The 13,915-nt window shown below is 32.1% G+C and overlaps 2 protein-coding genes across 4 annotated transcripts in view; both read left to right on the top strand.

Annotated features, from left to right (window-relative positions):
* The window catches only part of LOC141462385 (allatotropins-like), a 185,899-nt gene extending 183,858 nt beyond the window's left edge, over nucleotides 1-2,041 (top strand). For all 3 annotated transcript variants that reach the window (XM_074112270.1, XM_074144193.1, XM_074112269.1), the window contains one exon: nucleotides 1,321-2,041. In XM_074112270.1, the coding sequence (XP_073968371.1) occupies nucleotides 1,321-1,468 (148 nt within the window). In that variant the 3' untranslated portion in view covers nucleotides 1,469-2,041. The remainder of the gene's footprint in view (nucleotides 1-1,320) is intronic.
* A 3,057-nt stretch (nucleotides 2,042-5,098) lies between these two features.
* LOC141462382 (carboxylic ester hydrolase-like) lies at nucleotides 5,099-13,231 on the top strand. The gene is made up of 10 exons (XM_074144189.1): nucleotides 5,099-5,403; nucleotides 7,006-7,155; nucleotides 7,224-7,371; nucleotides 8,640-8,825; nucleotides 10,006-10,202; nucleotides 10,289-10,442; nucleotides 11,333-11,511; nucleotides 11,610-11,748; nucleotides 12,667-12,802; nucleotides 12,908-13,231. Exons 1-10 carry the CDS (start codon nucleotides 5,206-5,208, stop codon nucleotides 13,095-13,097), a joined length of 1,677 nt encoding a protein of 558 aa, XP_074000290.1. The 5' UTR covers nucleotides 5,099-5,205; the 3' UTR covers nucleotides 13,098-13,231.
* The last annotated feature ends 684 nt before the right edge of the window (nucleotides 13,232-13,915 follow it).

The raw sequence follows: 13,915 nt of genomic DNA, 5'->3' as shown, positions 1-13,915 counted from the left end.
TTCCTTTAAATGAATATCAATAGCTTTGCGATACCCTTCAGCTGTGCTGAAATAAATTTTCATTTTCTCTGGGAGGTAGCCATTTTTTTTATTTAGTTTTGAACTGAAGCTAGAGATCCATGTAAAACCGCCTGATTTAAATTTATGTGTCGTGGAGAGTGCTAGTGTTTTAGAGTTGGTTTGGAAAATCAGGATTAGCACCCTGATCCTTTCAAGACTGTACTCAAACTTTGTCATGTATTAAATGCAATCGGGATAAAAACTATGTATTTATTTACCTTATTTACGGGCCAACTCCTGCATATCTAAATTTGGAATTTTTTTTTTTTATAAGTAAATTTCATCGTCATTCTTTAATGGGATAAATTCCTAAGTGGAACCGCGTTCATCCGAATATAAGAATCTAGCTCTATCAAGCATTAAGCTACATTAAACTACACTCTCACTTCAATTCGTCGTTACTTTAGCTTTTAGGCAACTCCAAACTGTGAACACAAATCAATAATAAATAATTAAATAATAGAAATGAAATCAATTAATCATCTTACAAAATTGGCAGCAATGACGTTCCTACTTTTCTTAATAGACGATGAAATTTTAGTGAAATAAAACTAGAGAGTAAAGTAATCGCCTATTTTTCAAGTAGGGCTTAACGACCAACTACCAATTAGGTATCGTAGACTTAAAGCATGTACTTAACTTTTAACTTTTTTAAGAGAGAAAATGTTATTTAAAAACGGATATCTCGACGCTGAAAAAAGGAAGGATATTGACATGTCGCTTCTGATTCAAAAGTTTTGTCCAAAATTCGTCAAGGGCTACTTTATCAATAGCTTGATTTTCTTTTTAGATTGTTGAAAATGGATTTTTTTCGTATTTTCAGTGAACTTCGATTTCAATTTCCTAACTGAATGTTGATCACTTTTATTTTCCCTTAAGAAAATAAGTAGTTTCCTTAAGAGTTCTCAGAGAACTCCAATTTTTATACACTTTCCTAAAGAGCCATTAAAGTGTAATAGGATTTCAAATTGGTAAAAAATCTATTATCCAGAAGTGCAGAGTTCTGATTGGTGAACTTATTCCCTTTGTTTGACATTTTGGCGGAATAGACCCCTACAATTTTCGCGAAATATGGCGTTTTAAGGTTTCAAATAAGGAAAAATCACTTTTATTTGAAAACGTTTGGCAGTAAAAAAATGAATTTAATTATTTTCAAGCCGACGGATGTTTCTTGAAATCTAACTTCTGTAACTTTCTTCTATTTTAGTTTAATTCATCTTGAATGGAATTAAAAAATATTATTATTATTATATTTTGCAGAATACCTGCTGACTGGATGGCTGAAGAATTGTCATCAAATCCCGAACTGGCTCGTTTCATTATTAGGCGATTCATTGACGTTGACCAAGACGGCCTGGTATCACCTGTGGAACTCCTTAGGAATACAGTGTGCCAAGAACCAAACTGAGTTCGCACCCTTTCCCAACAAATATCATCCAAGATGAAGAAAAAACATCAAAGTATGCTGCCGATAGACACCATCTTTATCTTCATCATCCGCAACATCGACTTTGTGTCCATCGTCAGCATACTTTAGCCAACAAAAAAAAAAACTCAATGTTTGTTTGTATGTGTGCGTAGGTTTGAATGCAAATTGTATGTGTTAGAAGAATGTATCTATGACTAGTTTCTGTATCATCTGTTATCATTAACAAAAATGTTTTCGTCATTGTAAATAGTCTTAATTTTCCTCCATCCTCAGCTTTACTTCTGCCTTCAAATCCTCATAATTCTCTAGTTCATATACTTTCCATTCAATAACCTTAGCTTGACCACTGTGTACATATTACTGTATCTTTCTAGCTCTCTCTTCGTGCGCCCAGAACTCTACTTATTCCCAAAGTTTTCTCGAACAAATAATTATTGTATTTCAATATCTAGCAGAAAAAAAGAAGAAATAATTGTCCTTTTGATGTGTTGTTAAAAAGTCATTTCATCTGTATAGACGGAAAAATGAATAAATAAAAATCTATTAAAATTATCTGCTGATTTAATCAGTACTGTCTTTATTTCTTTTTGGACTGCCTTCTACGATAATACGACCACTAAAGTATTAAAAACAATTCACACGAACAGCTCTTACAGCTTTGGAAAATGCACTTGTGTCGTCAGGTGGTACTTCTAAAGTGAATCTTCACCATCTACGTACGAGTAGTAAGTACGTAGCGAAGACATTTAGTTTTAGTTTGTATTTGTCAATTAGAAAGCAGTGTAGTTGGAGGGAGAGAATGTTTTATGTAGTTTGTAACTTGACTTTTCCCTCTTCTAAGGAAAATTTGAAATTGTGAAAAAGAGTTTTGTTCAAATTGGTCTGTGTGGTGGATGTGTTTGTCAGTTTGTTTGTGGTATCAAAAAAATTCACTCCAAAATAGAAAACTAGAAGAAAACATTTGAAATTTCATCTACGTGTCTCCCAAGATGACCTCAATTTTAGCAAAAATCATTTTACCAGTGTTGCCACTTAACAAGAATCGAGTTTTTCTGTTCTTGGCTATTTCCCCTAAAACCGTTTCAATGATATTAAACATGTTGTACTGGATAGATCAATAATTTTATGATGTTACACACGCCTAATCTTCCAGTGCATAAAATCTTCCAATACATCATTCCTTATTTCAATATTTACAATCGCTCTACCTTGCAAAACTTTTTATGTGACGTCTTCTTTGGAAGGGGGGATGTTATCCTTGCTTCCAAAGTGCCTTTTTTATTGGAATGTATGACCCAATCTCTTATATTAATAAGGCTATTGTTCAGACATGGCGGCTATCACTCCTCCAGCCTTAATTAAGGCCTGCTACCTTCCTCACGTTTACTAATTACTAACATATAGTTAAATCTAGCTCTTTCTTCCAATTATCTTAAAAATTTTCGTTTTCTCTGTCTTCATTTAAATGGTTCTAATAACCCATTGGCCATTTGTGCCTTATATTATCTTTTTAAATGCGTAATTTATTTGAGGAAGATAAGAATATAAATTAAAGTAAGGTTTTTTGTATTATTTTTTCCAATTTATACATTTTATTTTTTTAATTATTAAAATAACAAAAAAGTTATTTTTTGGTAATAATTATCAAAAGTGTTTCTCTTTTTCTTTTTATTTATTATTAATAAGTAATAACCTATTTAATTATTTATTTTGCATATCTACTTTTTTCTAGAATTACACAGTATATTCTGTATTGTGCATAAAAGTTCTCTTTTCTATAGAATACAATATTATTTTAGTATTTCTTTTTTAATTAACTTCAATTATTAACTAACTTATTGAAATTAATTTATTATTTAGGTGACATTATAGACTGCATTACTGTGAAGTAAATTAAGCAATAGTTGAAATCTCTTTGGACGATTTTTAGGAACTGGTTTTCCAATTGTACCAAAGCTAATATAATTCTTCTGTCTAAATCTTCATTATTTTCGTTGTAGAATGATGTTCTGGTCTAACTTCGATATGCAAAAAGAGATTATACATGTTACAATAACGTCCATAATTTATATAAAATCACGTACGAGTAAATTGTCATTTACAACCATGTTTTTTTTTAGTAAAAATGAATTTTCTTATCATTTTTTAAATAATTAAAGAAATATAGGAACGATAAGGTGTATTATTAAATCGTTTTAAAACATAAAGAAAATATTCACTTGAGCAGGTAGGTAAGTCAGTACAAAAGATTTAGAAATATTTATTTCAATATTTTTTGTTTTTAATACTGTTGTAAATGACAATTAGCTCCAGTAGTGAGAGTTTATACTTGATTTAAATTAAAATGTTATAGATAAATAATAGGGTTACATGTATAATCGTGAAATCTTTAGAATTAGTGAAGATGAACCCAGTATAATTTAAAATTTTAATTTAAATATTAAATTAAAATAAAAAAATATTTAGACAGAAATATTAGCTTTGTTGTCATGTACTAGCCATTGTTTAAACTTACATCTAACAATTCAGTGTGTTAGTCTTTAATTAGCGTGCTGAGGAAGCCGTTGCAAAGCGCAGATAAAGCATGTTGCATTAAAAGATTGCGTTTGTGAGGAAGCAAGGAAGGAATGTATGTGGATCTGTTTGTCGCTTTGTCGGTGAGGGAAATTAGAAGCGGTGCAGTCTCAGTAGCAGCGATAGCCCGACTTATCTTGATAAGAACCAACTAATTGCAAGCTTTGCTGAAATTCAGGAAAATATGCTTTCTTTACAATTTATGATATTGAAATTTAAAAATTTGAAATGTACGCCCACCTGTCTTTCACGTAAAATTGTTCTCAAATTTCTAAAATCACAATTTCCCTTCAAACTTCGAACCTATGATTCATATTTAATTCTCATCAAGATTATACAGTTTATAACCTTACAGTGAAGCCTTCTTTAAAATTCTTACTATTATAAAGATGGCAAAACTTGTGGTTCACTGTGGACCCAACAGTTGAGCGGTTAGAGGCGAGGCCCGCAAAGCTAAGATGTATTGTGGTACAGGATTCGATTCTCTTTTTGGGGCCTTGGATTTTATTTAATGTTAATATGAGAAATTGATAGTAAAGTAAAGCAAATAGGCATTACTTTAATTTTTTAAAAAATTTATTGTGGTACCCACGCGAAATATCAACATATCAGCATTTGACTCACAAACATACAGACAGTCAGGGTACCACGAAATGGACATTTTCTGGTGAAATCTCAAGGTCGAATACCTGCACGATGGCAATACCTCTCTGCTATTCACATCAGATATTTTGTTTTCAAATTTAAGGTGAGTTAAATATAAATAATATTTTGCAAGAAATAATTATATTTAATTATACTTAAATGAAATAACTACTCTGCAATTTAAACAAATTAACCACTTGGTTTGTTAATTGCTAAGATAATTGGAAAAAAAGTCCTTAAAAAAAAAAAAGTCGCGGAAGAAAAAAAGTGATTACAAAGTAAATCCAGCAAAGAAACCGAAATCCCCTCCATCTTTAAGTGATGCCCCACTCAAAAAATCTTCCTTCAGAAATATGCTTTACGTTTGTCTTTCCTCTGAGGAAGGGGCTCACCATATAATTAGATGATGTCGGTCTTTTGGAATCTCTGTAGTATTACTTTAAAAAAAACACTCTTGCTTTAATAGTGGATTTGGTTTTGCATACAACAACAAAAAAATGTTAACAATGGTTTTTCTTATAACACTTCTACAATTATTGCTACTTGTGCAGTTTTCAATTTGTTGTGAGTTGATGGTAAACACGACTTATGGATTGTTAAGAGGGACCGAATTTAAATCCAGAAATGGGCGAATCGTTGCTGCATTTCATGGTGTCCCCTTTGCAAAACCACCTGTTGGTCAACATAGATTTCAGGTGAATAATTTCATGTATAAATCAAAAGTATCAGGTTTTTGTTTCAATGGTAGTGGCTAATTTTCTCCATTATCAGCTTTTTCAATTGCTCCTCTCACCCTAATTGGCCATTTTAAAATTTGAATTTAAGAATAGTGTGAGCCAAATCGAATAGAAATTAACCACAAAATATTAATGTCTGCCAAATACATCCATCAGAACACTAATCTCAAAACCCCGATTCAAGTTGTGAATCTGGCGAGAAACACGCTATTTTTACATTTTCTCTTACTGCGCCTCTTATAGGCATTCTCATTTATAAATTTTCTTAAAACGAAAAGTGTGAAAATCACTTACATTTAGTTAGTGGCGATTATCTTTAGAAGTTTCTAAGATTTATGAATGGATGTAACTAACCGTTCCACGTATCGTGCCCTTCGGTCTTCTTTTGTGAAATTCTTTCCCTTTATCAAACCCATCGGCCCTCAGACCTTTCCAAAAATAATTTTTCCAGGAAATGTTTGATATAAAAAACTGTTGTTTATGTAAAAGAGTTGAGTAATGCAGAGTTTATGGTTTATGGTTAAGGAAAAAAGAAAATTAGGCAAATTTGTATGATTTAAAGGAAAAAGAAAGAAAAATCAAAATCTGCTCAGATTTGAGTCAGGAAAAGTAAGTCCTCCATGTTGTGATGTTATATGGTGGATTTTTTTAAAAAAAATTGAATCTGGTTCACCAAAAACATTATAAAATAAGTATGTAGCTGAAAAGCTGATTGGTAGTTTAACGCTGCATAAAATCCAATCTGAGTAATACTAAACGATTCGGATAGTGACTTTTTGAGGAGACACCTAAAATTCTTCTGCATAGCTATCTGACCTTGAGCTGGATTCACAATTCAATGGGGGTAGCATCTTGCTTTTCACAAAATCTACAAAAAAAAAGAGTCAGATATGAGCTACAAAATCTATCTAGAAATGCCTAATAAAACCAAAATGCCCAGCAAGGAATCTAACCAGAAATCTGATGTCTGTGAAATTCTGTCAATACAGCATTTTGATTCCATTGACGTCCAACAAACTCAAAGATGAAGATGAACAGTGTATGCGGCTACGTGTGATTTCATATGTTTTCGGACTGAAGGATTAAATCAATCATAATTATTGCTCGTTCTGGTAAGGCAGCTAATAATAACGCTCTACCAGTAAAATTGAAAAAATCTTTGGGAGCTTTGACCTTTGACTTTGACCTACGGGGTGCAATGACCTTTGTGGTTGACGCGCCTTCAATTACAAAATAGTAATACTTATAAGGTTTCCTTACAAGTAATCCTTCACTGATATTCATCACTCTTCAATCTCGACCATTACTCAGTCATTCGGACTGACATCTATCAGTGCGTTGACCGTGCTAGGTTACCGTTATCTTAAAAAGTTAAGGAAAGCGACAATCCCGGAATTACGAAATGGATGGACAAGATTGGACATTAAGAAATCTCACTTCTGAAAATTCGAGACGAATAGGTTACGCAAGTAAGGAAGAATAGAAGATAGTTACAAAAAAATAAAGCTTTCAGTTTCAAGAGTTTTTTGCTCCTTCTAAAGCACCTCTTAATTCTTTCAGGACCCACAGCCACCAGAACCTTGGACTGGTGTAAGAGAAGCGTACAACTTTGGCAGTGTCTGTGTACAGATACCTTTTATTTATCTTCCAGTCAGAAAAACCAAATTAGGCAACGAAGACTGCCTCTATCTGTCGGTGTACACGCCTGAGGTAAGTTTAGCTTTTTCATTGCTGTTTTTTTTAAATCAAATTATGGAGATTTTATTATCTGTTTCTAGATAAAATCAAAAAAACGCCTACCTGTACTTGTACTATTACACGGTGGAGGATTCGCCCTGGGATCTGGTGAATTGGATAAGACTCCAGAATATTTTATGGATCATGATATTGTTGTAGTTATGCCAAATTATAGACTTGGAGGGTTAGGTATGTTTTTTAATTGAGGAATTTAACTTCTTTTATGTTTTTAAAATAGGTTTACTGCTGCTACCACTTTCCTGCTGATTTATAATTAATTTTGATTACATAAATTGGCCATGTGAATTTTAGTTGGAACGTTCTTCCATTATTATTTGTCTTATAAGAATCTGCAACTTGATAAAGCAATTTGCTGAATAAATTTACTGCGCATGACAACACAGTTGAGTTGGACTGCAGGGAATTTGTAAAAATCAAAATCCACTTATTGGAGACAATCCATTTATTTATCCACTTATAAATAGAGGAATGGTTTTTTTAATAGAGAAATAGAGGCAATGGATTTTTAAATAGAGGTTTTTGTAATTAAGATTTGAGACATAAATAACCAGTATTGATGAAGAGTTACTTAGGTCCGCTTGGAAAGTTATCAGACAAAAGCTCAAACATTCTTATTTGTTGATGAAATGCGCTTTTGTTGATTTTATTTTATCAATTTTATATATATTTTAAATAACATTTTTATATTCATATTCAACACAATAACTTACGATGAAATATCTCCAATTGATATTGCTCTAGTTTTTAATGCTTCAATGGTAAAGTAGTAGTGATCATCTAACTTAACTTGTTACTTAACAGTAAATTGTTAACAATTTCTACTTCACGTTTATCTACTTGTGGAAGCATATAATTAGGGCATACTATCAGAAAGTAATATAGATTGTTCTGGTCGCGCGTCATACGTACAAACCGAGCATTCAATGTCTCTGAAATTTATCAAGTCTACCTTCGTAAGCGATTCTAAAGTAGAGGGGCTGACACATCCGTAATTGGCTAACAATTTTTGAGCTTGGAATAGGCGTTCTTTCAAGTAAATATTGTTCCCCTTCTATCGCGGAACTACTAATACTTTTAAAGTTAGAATTAATGACTGACTGTATATAGTTGTAGTAGTTTGTGGTTTTTCAATTGTGTTTTTAAGTTCGATTTTAAATTGACGTTTAGCAGTTACTTGCAACACATATGACCTAAGTTATAAGTTTATATTCTAATTGCGAATACCAATTGAATTTAATGTTGCAATTTAAACTTCGACTTTTCAGTTTATCTAAACAAATTTTCGGAAGCCGATCACTAATCTAACATACACACTTTACACCACCATCGGAGCATTCTTTTTAAAATATCTATTTCGACCAACGTCAAGACCAACCTTAAAGTGGTTAGGAGTGTTCCAGAACTAATTTTTATAAATATTTCTTTACATTAAACAGGATTTCTTAGTACGGAAGATGATGTAATCCCTGGTAATATGGGATTGAAAGATCAAGTTATGGCCTTGATATGGGTGAAGAATAATATTGCTAATTTCGGTGGAGATCCGAACCAAGTGACTCTGATTGGCGAAAGTGCCGGAGGTGCAAGTGTACACTATCACATGTTATCACCGATGAGCAATGGTATGAAGCCTTACTTTAACAAACTTTATTTAATTTAAGGGTAGAAATAAGAGGTTATGATTTCCATTGGCATTAAGAAATTCATGTCACCAATGTTACACGGACTCTGCAGACCGCAGGGTCTAGGCCTAGGTATTTTATGTTATTGATCCGGCTTTATTCTGACAAGTCATTGGGAACAACTCAACTTCCTGTTAATAGTTAACTTTTCCCTTCAGTAATTCTCCCCTCCCCTGTTACGAACTCTTATAGCTGTACTTCGTACAAAAATAGTTAAATTAAATACAAATAATTTTAAGCATTTTCTTTTACCCTTGATTCCCTTCAAATCTATGGCAACAGAAAGAAATCTTCTACAAAAAGAAACCGATTGTCCTCCCCAGTATTGAACAGTAGCCAAGCACCTACGCTATGCAGTAAAGGGTTATAGATCATAAGAGTATTATTTAAAATTAATTCCAACAAGGGCATAGGGTCCAATATTCTTAAATTATATCTGTTCTCCACTTGTCAAACTTGATAGTACCAGTTAGTTTGCTAATCATATATTGGCGCCACGGTAGCCGAGTGGTTAAGAGGCGAGACCTGCAAAGCTAATTTGCTTTGTGGTACTGGGTTCGATTCCCGGTTTTAGGCCTTGGATTTTATCTTAAGATTAATAAAAGAAATTTACAGTAAAGTATGTTAGCTAGTCGCCTCCGTCCGCGACACCTAATTGGTAGTTGGACGTAAAGCCCTCCTGAAAAAATAGCCAATTACTTTACTTATATTGATAACACAGCAAGATTGTAAAAAATATTTATTACCTTTACATAAAACTCCATTACTCGTCTTTTTTACCCGTTAATCTGCTAAATATTACTTTTAATACTTACAAGGTTTGTTTTAATTTGTTCTAAATTCTTATTTAATTAGCTTCAATGTTCTATTTTATTTCTACTTTTTAAAATTTAACTTTAATTTTGTGACTCCGTGTTTTGTTTATTAACTAAGGACCTTTCTGTGTACCAAATTTGATTTGAAATCAAAATTATGTATTTCCTCTATTGCTGCATGAGAGTCTAGATTATTGTGCTTTTTAAAGTCGCTGTATAAACACAATGTGGCTTCTATATATCTATAAAATCACCTTTTTCTGTTTTAAAAGATTATTGTTCATAACTTTTTTTTTTTTCAACAGGTTTATTCCACAGAGCAATTAGTCTATCGGGAACAGCACTCGCTCCTTGGGCTGGCATCCCACCAGGTGTAGCTCGCGGTAGAGCTAAGAAGCTAGCACAGTTTTTCAACTGTTCTACAGAATCTTCTAAAATGATCTTAGAATGTTTAAGGACTAAAAATGTTTTTGAAATGACCAAATCAATTAGCAAATTTTTGGTATGCAATTAAGATAATTTTTAATAACATTTCTACTAGTTCAACTTTAATCTTAAATTAATTTATACATATATTTTAATCTACAGGTGTTAAAAACAGATCCTAACATATTTTTCCCTCCAATAATAGATAAAAATGCATCGAATCCATTTATGCCAGTTAATCCACATACAACAGAAGCAGCTCCAGTTCCCTGGATTGTAGGAGTGGTTGGTTTGGAGGGTATTATAAGAAGCGCAGGTAAGCTTGAGTTAATCTAATGCACGGGTGTCGAGCTGGCGGCCCCCGAAGTAATCTTTTGTGCTCCAAGATGTACTGAAATAAAATGAAAATAGAAAGAAATTGTTATAAAGAAAATAGCACTTAGAGAAGGAAATCGAGACAATGCTGTACACACAACTCCCTTTTCTCAGATGCTAATAAGAAACTTATCTGTAAAGACAGCAGTTCTTTCAATATTAGTTCAGTGCATCTAAAAGATGGCAGATTCTTCTTTGGTCACTTTATCTGAAGCTTCAATATTTTGATTTCTTTATGGACAGGAATCTGCATATTTGAAATTTCAACAAGCTTTACCAGCTGACACTGCTTGGAGACAAATTGTCTCCTACTGACATCCTCTCTTACTTGGCTAGGTTTAATAAAAGGTTTATTTCATTTAAATAATGTGTGTTCTTTGTTTTGTTGGCATAGGCTTTCGCCATAAAGCCATGTTAATAATTTGTTGAAAAGTAATAAACAAAAGAAAATTTGATTTAAAAACTATTACAAAAACAAATTCTGTCTTTTTGGACCAACTGTGATTTTCCATGTTTAAGAGACCTCTTCTTACCTAATCAATTTGATATATCCATGTATCTTTTAATAAAATATTTTTTTTTCACGATCAGATTACCTCAAAATGCATTTAAAAGTTAATTCTAAACTCAAGTTCTCTCTTTACAGTCAACATTGAGCAGCAGCTAGCTGTCGAAGCCTTCTAGTACAAAAAAATTCTGTAAGAAAGCACTACCTACCCAGACCTGGCCCAGGTTCAACGAAATCAGGCCAGCGCAGTACCACTTTCCTAATCCTTTCTTGTTTGTTATTTTTAAAAATTGTTTTGATTAATATTACTTATCATTTTTCAGGATTCATTATTAATCCGGAAACACTCAAAGAATTTGATGACAATTTCAATACTTTAGCACCAATATCAATGTATTACGGTGACACTTCTGACAATCCTGAAGAATTATCTAAGGAAATAAGAAAATATTATTTTGGCAATCAATCTTTAACAACATTACTATTTAATAATATCACTGATGTATGTGCAATTTGATTAGATGTAGATATTTTTAAAAAATATTGTGAGCAATTATTTTGACTATCTACAGTAAACAATTCTATTTTATTCTCACTCAGATGTTCAGTGATTATCAGTTTTTATGGCCGACAATGAAAGCACTACGCAAACACAATGGCCAGCAGTATTTTTATCTTTTTGATTACCATGGTGAAAACAGTTTTCAAGAATTGTTTGTGGGTAAAAACGTTTTAAAAGGTAACTTAAAGTTCTTATTATTTTCAGGAGAATTCAGTTAACCTTAAAGTACAGCCGGAGACATTTATGACAATAGTTTACTTTCTATCGTAACCACCAGTTCCGAACTGATACTGTGGTTTACTTGGCATGAAAACAGCACTTTCTTATTATTTACATCCGGATTATTTGGGTTTATGCCTGTGAATACAATCATTTTAAGTAAATCCCCAGCGCCCTCTTAGGATGTGTTAGATAGTCTTCAGCTTTCTCTGGAACTTAGCAACTGTCATTCTCAGACCCATATCTAATTATTTGCTCGAAGTAGTTCCTGGTTAAAAGTCTGAACCTGAAAAGCAAGCAAGAATCCCTCTGATTCAGGATCGAGCTCTTATCGAAGGAAGCTCTCTTTTATAGTTTCTTTGTTAATTTACAGTAGATTCGACTGATTGCTATTTCCACCATATGTTTCTACAACTTTGAAGCCCAAGCAAGTTCAGGGATATTCTTTTACGAGCCTGCGACTCGTATTATTTTTACTTTACATTAGTATCATTACGCGGGTAGGCAAAATAATTTATGTCATTGATAGTGATGAGTAAATTTTTTTTTTCGGTCTCGATATGTCGGCTGATATTTGTCTAGAGACGTCCATCGCTGTTCTCCTTCTTATTGCTATAAAGAATAATCAAGGTTACAAAAAAAAGAGTCGTACAAACGCAAAAAAGAAAAAATAATAATAATAAACAGAAATCCCAATCTTTCGAGAGCTACAAAATTAATGAAGTTGTTGCCTTAAAAAGAATGTTATTGACATTCACTACTATATTTTGATTGGATCAATGATAATTATTAACAACTAGCTTGCATTCCTTTTCATCATTTTACTTCACTGAATTAATTTCACAATCTGATAAATGATAACTAAGTACTTTTTAGGCAGCACCCATACGGATGATACAATTTATATTTGGAGAATTAACAATCCTGCAGAAATCCCTCCTCTACGAAGAATTTCAGATTTAGATATGTCCCGCTTGTTAATAAAATTATTCGTGAACTTCATAACTGTAGGGTAAGTTATTATATTTTTTTGCTGCTGACATTTTTATTTATTTAACTATTTTTTTTTTTTTATATATAAAAAAAGATATTAATTTACAAAAATACTATTTTTCAGCAATCCTACTCCTTCTGGAAGTGATTTCATATGGCCTTTATGGGATAATTTGAATCAAAATTTCATTATTATCGATAACGGAGGAGTGTTTAATTCAAGTAAATTTTTACAGGAACGAATGCAATTTTGGGACAGCTTAAATTCAAGAAATAAAGTGGATCTAACTTCTTTTAACAATTGTAACTTTTAACAATGTTAAAATTTTGAAACTTTTATTTTATCCTTTATACGTTTATTTCATTTTCTACAAATTATGATACAAATTTGTATATGCTTGTTTGATACGAAATTCATTCATTAATAAATTTAATTACCTTCTTTGAATGAAGTTATTCCTTCAATACATCAAAGCACGCCACGTTCACTGCTTCAAGGCAAGTGACCTGGATACCCTGGCATTGACTTCGAGCCATCTATAATCATTATTTAACTTCTAGGTAAAAAACCTAAACTATTGTTTCATAAAAAGTGACATCAGTAATTTACAATTATTAGAAATGATAAAATGAACTAGTGTTATCCCACGAGACTTAAACAGGACAATCCACATTGTCCTCAAGATTTCTTTTGTCAGGAATATTCAGCAAAATCCAGGAACACAATAAATTCCACGGCACCATTTTTTTTTTTTTTTTTTAAATCCTAATTATCGTTATTTCTTTTAATTTTCATCGTCACTGGCACTGCGAACCTCTAGATCACCTAGGTATCTATCACGAAAGTGGTGGTTATTATTGGATATCATTCTTATTTTTTTTTTATGGTATAGAATGATAAGAAACACTTTCCATCAATTTCTGAGTAATTAATGACTTTAACAATGTTTAACTTTATCGATTCTCTCTCTCCTCTATCCTATTTTTTTCTTTATCAGATATTTTCGGCCATAAGTTTCTATTCATTATTATTTCATACAAGTGAATAGGTAAATAAATATTATAAAAGACCTTTAAAACTTCTAATTAAATAGTGCAAATACTAATTTGTAAGAAAAATAAATTATTATGA

Source organism: Rhodnius prolixus, unplaced genomic scaffold, assembly GCF_049639745.1.
Source record: "Rhodnius prolixus isolate KJV_2025 unplaced genomic scaffold, Rpr scaffold_1, whole genome shotgun sequence".
In the NCBI taxonomy this organism is placed as follows: domain Eukaryota; kingdom Metazoa; phylum Arthropoda; class Insecta; order Hemiptera; family Reduviidae; genus Rhodnius; species Rhodnius prolixus.
Note: the sequence above shows the minus strand (reverse complement) of the source record. Positions and strands in the feature narration are given on the sequence as shown.

Bases quoted from the DNA above. Each gene is read 5' to 3' on its own strand.
- LOC141462382 (XM_074144189.1), top strand. From the start codon at position 5,206: ATGTTAACAATGGTTTTTCTTATAACACTTCTACAATTATTGCTACTT. The intron at 10,203-10,288 runs GTATGCAATTAA...TTTAATCTACAG, and splicing joins AATCAATTAGCAAATTTTTG to GTGTTAAAAACAGATCCTAA. The intron at 12,803-12,907 runs GTAAGTTATTAT...ACTATTTTTCAG, and splicing joins GTGAACTTCATAACTGTAGG to CAATCCTACTCCTTCTGGAA.